The sequence below is a fragment of the Ictalurus punctatus genome, chromosome 12 (assembly GCF_001660625.3).
Source record: "Ictalurus punctatus breed USDA103 chromosome 12, Coco_2.0, whole genome shotgun sequence".
In the NCBI taxonomy this organism is placed as follows: Eukaryota; Metazoa; Chordata; class Actinopteri; order Siluriformes; family Ictaluridae; genus Ictalurus; species Ictalurus punctatus.
Genome location: NC_030427.2, coordinates 8,860,823 through 8,869,352, shown reverse-complemented (window position 1 = coordinate 8,869,352; position 8,530 = coordinate 8,860,823). Strand labels below are relative to the sequence as shown.

The window sequence follows — 8,530 nt, the reverse complement described above, 5'->3', positions numbered from 1 at the left end:
TATAACTACTGTAGTGTCCAAACTTCCGCATGTCTGGATTTACTGGATTGAATGAAATAAGCGATTCTGTCCTGTGTTTGTACAAAATCTTAAATTATGACTGTTTAAAAACCGTGCGTGGTTAAAACAAAACACAACTATTTAATAGGTTATCTTACCTGCGAAGTACAGTTAAAGAAATACTCGAGACAGGGAATATATAATAAATTATCGTCGCATCTTTTGAGTTTCTCTTTGACAGTGTCTGTAATCTGAAGATGTTAAAGGCAGTCATTCTGATCGGCGGTCCTCAAAAAGGTGAGACATGTTCGTTAGATCTGGATTACATTTCGCACCTGTTGTGTGAGGAAATGTAGAATGGACATCAAATCTTTTTTCAGTTTACGATGACGTGGCGCTGAGAACCTGAATGACAAGTGACGACACCATCAGTCTTAAGGGATATATATATATATATATATATATATATATATGTGTGTGTGTGTGTGTGTGTGTGTGTGTGTATATATATATATATATATATACACACACACACACACACATATATATATATATATATATATATATATATATATATATATATATATATATATATATATGTGTGTGTGTGTATATATATATATATATATATATATATATATATATATATATATATATATGTGTGTGTGTGTGTGTGTGTGTGTATATATGTGTGTGTGTGTGTGTGTGTGTGTGTGTGTGTGTGTATGTATATATATATATATGTGTGTGTGTGTGTGTGTGTGTGTATACACCCCTCACATTTTTGTAAATATTTGATTATATCCTTTCACATGACAACACTGAAGAGATGACACTATACTGTATGGATGTTTGTGTAAGAGGAATCAAAATGATGCAATTTTGATAAATTATCACTTCAGCAAAAGCGCCTTATCACCTGCCACCTCAAATGTAAAGCCGGTAAACCTGAGGTAACTAGCATACTTGCTAATAGGCCTAAGTGAAAGCACAGAATTTCAGTATGACTTCTGAGAAACAACAATTCCAGCAATAAATTTAAAGGAAAAGTCCACTCTGAAGCACATTAAATATATTTATATAATATTTGTGAAGGGCGTAGGGATACATGTGTTAATTTGTTGGTTGGTGCTGTACTTTCGTTATTCCTCTGACGAGAAAGCAGTTATCTGCCACGCTGACGTCACAGGGGCACATTACTAGTGCCGTTTCAATGGAGGTTGATAGGAGAAAAATTTCAACGATCTTCAGCAAACATAGGGAATCACAGTCAGGTGGCCGGTGTTAGCTCCTGATAAACGAGCAAGAGCTTCCTTTTCTTACTCAGTATTTTCCGGTGATGCTCATATTAACGAGAAATCCAACATGGAAGTAGGTGAGACAAGAAACGTTGGACTCAAAGGTCCAGAATGCTTGGCTCGTTAGCGATATACAAGACGACAGTCACGTTGACTGTGGTATTAGCATGAAACTTTTGAGCAGGGTGTACAGATGTAGAGAGCAGAGGTAGAGATGACGCGAGGGCTAAATCACAATAGCACCACTATTAGTGGGTAGTTGAATGACATTCTGGGTGTAGAAAACCATTAACCGAAGTGAAAATAGAAAACATGTCGATAAAAGAAGTTAAAACAAAAAAACTTGTAACTTCATTACACAACATAGCTTGGACGCCATTGACGATATCATGTTAATTATAAAATGATAAATATGGAAGTCGTACAAGTGGATTTTCCCTTTTTAATGAGAAATGCCCTAATTTCTCCATGTGGGGATTAATAAAGTATTATATTATCTTTATTTAAGTGTGTCCATATCAAATCACTATAGATTTTGAGATTGAAAAATATTTAGCTTATAAGTAAAATATTCAGTAACCATGACATACTTAGCAGTATGGCCGTGCATGTTATTAAGTGTGAATTTATGCCAATTTGCAGGAACTCGGTTCCGGCCTCTGTCATTTGAGGTACCCAAACCTCTCTTCCCCGTGGCTGGTGTGCCCATGCTCCAACACCACATTGAAGCCTGTGCCAAGGTAAGAAAACATTCAGCAGGCCTCTGAAGTACAGTAACAATAATGTATTATCACAGCCCTTGAGGAAAGCAGCATATTAACCCTTTATCATCCCTCTTTGCTATACAGATATTCATCTTAAAGCATATTATTCAGTAACTATGAACTATTGAGTAATTACAATGAAATAGTATGTAGTTATGAGAGTGAGGAATGGAAGTGTGGACCCATTGAAGGCTTCAGGAAGTTCTCATTGATGTTGAAGAAAGAAGATACAAAGTTGGAATTAAATCATTATGAAAAGATTGGTTTCCTCAACAGGTTCCAAATATGAAGGAGATCATACTGATTGGGTTTTACCAGCCTAATGAGGAGCTGAACCGCTTCATAGCCTCTGCCCAGCAAGAGTTTAAATTCTCAGTAAGGTAGGAGTATGGAATAAACCTGTTACGTTATATGTAAGGAATGTAACATGACCGACATGCTGTAATAGGATAATAATCATTAACATGGTGGTGTGATGCAGCCAATGCAAAGCAGACTTACTGTTACCACCTTGAAGTGGATTATTTTCTAATAACAGCATGTACCAACGTGTTTTATTCCTCTTATATCACAGCGATGTACCAATGGTTACAAATTTTCATTTATTCATAAACAACAATGTTGTACTTTTAACTGTTTCTAGTTACATTTGATGTTTTGGAATGTCTTCCCAAGAGAGGTTGCAGGGAGATTACAGTAAATAAATAAATAAACAAACAAAAAATACATGTTTCACTTCATGTTAGCCCAATTAAAATCCCAAGCTGTACTTAAGTCAAATTATTTATACTAATGAGATACAAAAATGTTGGAAACTCCCGACTTACATTATAGCAGCTGTAAACAGTTGTTCCCTCACCAGGTCTTCTACTCCTCTTATACATATATTTATATATATTTTTTTTACAAATGAGAAAGTATCCAAACATCCATCTTTTTATCTTCCTCTGGTAACATGTTTAGATACCTGCAGGAGTTTGCAGCACTTGGAACAGGTGGTGGCATTTACCATTTCCGAGACCAGATCCTGTGTGGAGGACCATCTGCGTTCTTCCTTATGAATGCTGATGTTTGCTCTGAGTTTCCCCTGCAGGACATGCTCCACTTCCACCACCAGCATGGAAACTCTCACTGTGGAATTATTCTAGGCACTACGGTAAACTTGACAACTGGAATTCACTGAGTTATTACAGAGGTAGAAATAATGAGGTTCTCCTGAGGTTGTATGTGTTGGAATCATGACACGTTTGTTGCACCATTTCACCAGGCTAACAGGAAACAGTCTTTGAACTATGGGTGCATGGTGGAGAATCAGGAAACAAATGAGGTATAAAGAATACTGAGATATATAATCAGAATGACAAAATATTGAGTTAAAGATTACAAATCGTCCTTCTTCTTGTTCTGCGTCTTCCTCTTGTTTTTCTTGGGCAGGTGCTTCATTTTGTGGAGAAACCCAGTACTTTTGTAAGTGATATTATAAACTGTGGGATCTACTTATTCACCCCAAAGATTTTCACCCACATCGGGACAGTGTTTCAGAGAAAGCAAGAAGACAGGCAGCTGTAAGTATCATTTAAAGCGGAGGTTGAAAAAAAAAAAAAAGAATTACAAATAAATAAATACAGATGAAGAGAATTCCATAGACCCCCTTTGTGGAGATATGTTTTCCTTATTTTAAGCTCATTATTTATGTGTATTTTGGCAACGAAGCTTTTCATTTCCTGAACGTTCCACCAACAGAACCACATTAGAGTCAGGTTGACATTGTTTATAGGCTACTTGCGTTTGAGTTATTGAGATTTGGAAGAAACTCATTTCAATTTAAGCGACCAGTCAAATAGGCTAAAAACGATAAGAGATCATAGTAAATATAACAGCTTTGATAGTGGTGGGTTGTGATTTCTACCACTCTAAGCAAATAAAAATCGACTTCATGACCTTTAAATTAACCTGGAACGTAAATTATAATCCCGAATTAGACTTGATATGTTTCCACAGAGAGGAGCCTCCATGTGCTAGGCAGTTGCGAGAACTGATCCGCTTGGAGCAGGACATCTTTACAATGCTGGCAGCACAGAAACAACTGTATGTCTACAAAACGCAGCACTTCTGGAGCCAGATTAAATCAGCAGGGTATGCACATTAGCACACTGTTCGGTCTGTTCCTTCATCTCAAACTGGATCATTTTAATCACTTCATGTGACCGGTATCCAATTTGATTGACAGCTCGGCAATATATGCCAGTCGTTTGTACCTGAACCGGTATAATGAGACACATCCAGAAAGACTGGCCAGATACCAAGAAGGAGGCCCTAAAATAATAGGTATTATTATTATTATTATTATTTTTATTATTATTATTATTATTATTATTACTACTACAGGTATAAACCTGTGTAGACTGTGTTTACTGAATATGAATAATACTTCCCACCTACAGGGAACGTATACATCCATCAGACAGCTAATATTGACTCCACAGCTGTTGTAAGTATATTACAACAATCTTCAAACATCAGATTGATGGAGTATTATGAAATTGTATAACTGTCTTTAATACCTCTTCAGCTGGGTCCTAACGTCTCGATAGGGAAAGGTGTAATAATCGGTGCAGGAGTTCGAGTGAGAGAATCAATTGTCTTACATGGCGCTACACTGCAGGTACAGAAGCCTAGTGTCCCTTAGCTGCAGAGTGTACACACTCGATTTGATTTGTTTGATTAGTTTTGTGTTGTCCTGCTGTTCTGTTTCGCCAACACATTTCCACAGCTTTTACATTATTACACTTCCCAAAAGAAATGAGTCAGGCAAGCTGGATGTGTCGTGGAAGCTGAAGTGGGACAAACATGCAGGCTGAATAGGGTCTGCATTAATGCTTTGCCCGGGTCACTTGTTTCAGGATCACTGCTGTGTGCTTAACAGCATCGTAGGCTGGGACAGTACAATCGGAAGGTGGGCGAGAGTGGAGGGGACGCCGAGTGACCCCAACCCCAATGACCCCTTCGCTAAAATTGACAGCGAGACACTGTTCAGAGATGGAGGTTTGACACCGTCTATTACAATACTGGGTGTGTAGCACTTTTCTTCCTCTTATCAGCTAAACTTGCAGGTTTTCAGATCTTAGGCTTAAAATGAGAGGGCTGGTTTGTTACTGCAGGAATACAAAGGTGTCTACCTCATGAAGGTAGATAAGAGAGTGCCAAGATTGCTCAAAGATGTCTTCAGGGCTGCTTTAAAGCGTCTAAAATATAACAGTAAATGTTCTAGTTGTATTTTGGGGTTGCTGTATGATACTGTATGCTTTTATTTTATTTTTTGCACACGTGAGGACATGGAGAGATAACAGTACCGGTAGAGACATCAGTTCAATACATGTTGAAATACAAGCTTGTGCTCATATGTATGTCCAGGGATTTCTCTGAGGACAAATGAACTATATCTAAGGGACCACCTCCTACAGTATTTTATGCATTTCTCTTTCTTAATAAAAACATCATCATTTCCATTCGATACAAGCGATTAACAATCTCTATGAACAGGTCTATGGTGGGGGAGTTCTGTTCAGAATTGATATGCTTTATTTAAGGATTAAAACACAACAGGGCATGCTGTTTTAGGAACATAATCAACATTATTATTTTCCAATGAACAGTCCCTCCAGGATTTTGCAGTTTTGCGATCGCAGAAACGAACGCAAAATCAAGCAAACACCACAATATTCGGAGGAACTCATAATTTTTCGAAACCACCGCAGATTTTCCGCAGATTTGGGCCAAGACGTGCCATGTGACATCGTCACGACGCGCGTTCACCCGAAGTTCTCTGCGGTTCACGTGCGTCGAACATGAGTACAGCTTAAAGGTCTCATTTACCAACAAACATCAGTGACCGTTTAGTGAAAAACAATTTAAGGCAATTGCAAGTTCACCAATTCAAGCACTGAAAACTCCGCAAATTGCCTCACAAATTTTGAAAAAAAAGCCGCAGTAAAATCAAACGTTTTTAGCCGCAACAATCACAAAAAAACTCTGTCAAATCCTGTACAGATGGAATAACAGCACATCCTGTAGTGTTTTATTCCTCTTATACCAGGACAGTTTTCCAACACTGACATTTTTCTTTACATTTCCTTGTAAGAAGATTGTTTTTTTTTTTACATCGGTTTATAAATACATTATAATTATTTTTCACACAATTAAAATTCAAGATAATTCCTGCTATCGCTTACTTCATAAGCACCTTGTTGTGATGCCTATTACTCCATCCTGAAGACTCCATCCTGGGTCAGACAATGTAAAGTTACAGCTTTAGCATTGACTGTTACAAAACTCTGACACTGGAGACTCCTTCCAAAAATGCTAAATAAATGTCTCCTCACAGGAAAAATGATCAACATAGTAACAATTACACACATTTTTGCATAATTCTGTTTATGTGCCTGTGAATGAGTTTGTTACTAAAGAAACAATATGGTCTTAGAGCGAGAAAATAAACGTAAACCTGTGATTTGACTTGCAGCTGAAAATACTGCCAGAGCTGCTGTTTATTTTTCTGATTGTATTTTTATTGTTATTGCTTAAGAAACACGAAGCACACAAGTATTAAAAAAGAGAGTGGGAGAAAGCATAATAAAGATGCTAATATAACTGACAGAAGTGAATCTTACAAACTTACAAAAAACAAAACAAAACACAGAATAGGCAAATCATGATTATTCAGTTATTAAGCATTACATACAAGTCTTAAAATAGTTCTTTTAAATAGTTCTCATGTGGTGAGCACGTTCTCCTCACACCTCCAGGGTCGGGGGTTCGATTCCCACCGTGGCCCTGTGTGTGTGGAGTTTGCATGTTCTCCCCGTGCTGCGGGGGTTTCCTCCGGGTACTCCGGTTTCCTCCCCCAGTACAAACACATGCATGGTAGGCTGATTGGCGTGTCCAAAGTGTCCGTAGTGTATGAATGGGTGTGTGAATGTGTATGTGATTGTGCCCTGCGATGGATTGGCACCCTGTCCAGGGTGTACCCCGCCTTGTGACCCGTGCTCCCTGGGATAGACTCCAGGTTCCCTGTGACCATGAAAAGGATAAACGGTATAGAAGATGGATGGATGTATAATTCTAGCAGTGCTACATTCTAAGCAGATTATCTTATGAAAAGTAAGTTTCCAGAACTGTTGTGGATTGGTGTCTGGTGTGAACCTGACTAGTTGGTATTTTAATGTGTTGTAATTAAAAGTTATTTAATGCCTCCGCAATTATTCTAAAATGTAGATCACGTTAAAATATAAATAAAAAGCAAACTAACGCTTCGAAAACACATTTTACTGAATTATAATAATGGAAGTGTTTCCAGTAGATGGAGCTGCTGCTTTCAGTCAGTCAGCATCCAGCCAGGTGTGACACTGCATACGTAGTTGTGTGCTGGTCAGAAAGAAAACTGATACAAAAGCAGGCCAGTCAAGCATTTCGGCAGCAATCTGCATTTATATGACATTAATTTAAACGTCTGATGTGTTTTCTATTTTGTCCTCAGGGTGCAATGTGAATATTCCATCCGAAGTCCTCATTCGAAACTCGATTGTACTTCCTCACAAGGATCTAAACAGGAGCTTCAAGAACCAGATCATCCTCTAGAGAACCCTCTTGTCTATAGGAAAAGACGTAAAAAGTCCAAATGAAACAATATAGTGTTTGGACAAAATATTTTTAACAGTGTAAACAGTATGTGCTGTCTACTTTTTGGTGTTGGGTTACTGCTCTTTAAAAGCCCTTCAGGATTTTAACATTTTTCTTTCTTTCTTTTAATTTTTTAATAGTGTATTATAATCTAATGGTGTAAAGCGCATATTTAGGTCTGTCTGGTGGATGATTGTAAGTAATGCTAAATTTCCTCTTCCTAACAAAAGCCTGTGAGTTATTTTCAACGTGGTTTGTCAGATATTTATCAGTCTTCAAATCAACACCATGAAGATTTCATCATGAACACTAAACACAGAGCTCTAAGCCCTTAAGAAAGCTGCTGCTGAAGCATTCGGGGATGCAGAAGGTCTTTGATTCTTGTATGCATGTTTACATGAACTGAAATGGCTTTTGTAAAGACTCATGCACTGTGTTCCCATACTGATTTTTTTTTTTTTTTTTTTTTTTTTTTAAAAAAAACATTAATCTGAAGATTTGCAAGGTGAGCAAAGTGAGAATATGGCATGTAGGGTTGGTTCTGACTGAAGTATTCTCACTGCGTACAGTGATTTGCTAAGCGTTTGTGGAATGTTAATAATTTATGCCTAACTTTAACTTTAGTACAAGTACAGAGTGAAGCATTTCGGAGCAATGTGAGATTCACAGCAGTATGACAAACAGATTGTCGAGCCTGATGTTTTTCGTTCTCCTACCTTTAATGAACAAATAATACATATCGGATCCGAATGCACCGCTGCTTCTTCACGTTGCCGGTTTGTTAAAAGT

The 8,530-nt window shown here is 37.7% G+C and overlaps 1 protein-coding gene across 1 annotated transcript; it reads left to right on the top strand.

Annotated features, from left to right (window-relative positions):
* On the top strand, positions 1-8,211 carry gmppab (GDP-mannose pyrophosphorylase Ab). Its single transcript, XM_017482542.3, has 12 exons — positions 1-297; positions 1,941-2,038; positions 2,339-2,442; positions 3,026-3,218; positions 3,330-3,389; positions 3,497-3,627; positions 4,064-4,198; positions 4,293-4,390; positions 4,507-4,553; positions 4,635-4,727; positions 4,966-5,134; positions 7,599-8,211. The coding sequence occupies exons 1-12, from the start codon at positions 258-260 to the stop codon at positions 7,697-7,699; spliced, it is 1,269 nt and encodes a 422-aa protein (XP_017338031.1). The 5' UTR covers positions 1-257; the 3' UTR covers positions 7,700-8,211.
* Positions 8,212-8,530: the final 319 nt, after the last annotated feature.

Coding starts and splice junctions, on each gene's coding strand:
- gmppab (XM_017482542.3), top strand. CDS start 258: ATGTTAAAGGCAGTCATTCTGATCGGCGGTCCTCAAAAAG. Junction 2,039..2,338: donor ACATTGAAGCCTGTGCCAAG/GTAAGAAAACAT, acceptor TTTCCTCAACAG/GTTCCAAATATGAAGGAGAT. Junction 3,390..3,496: donor AGAATCAGGAAACAAATGAG/GTATAAAGAATA, acceptor TTTCTTGGGCAG/GTGCTTCATTTTGTGGAGAA.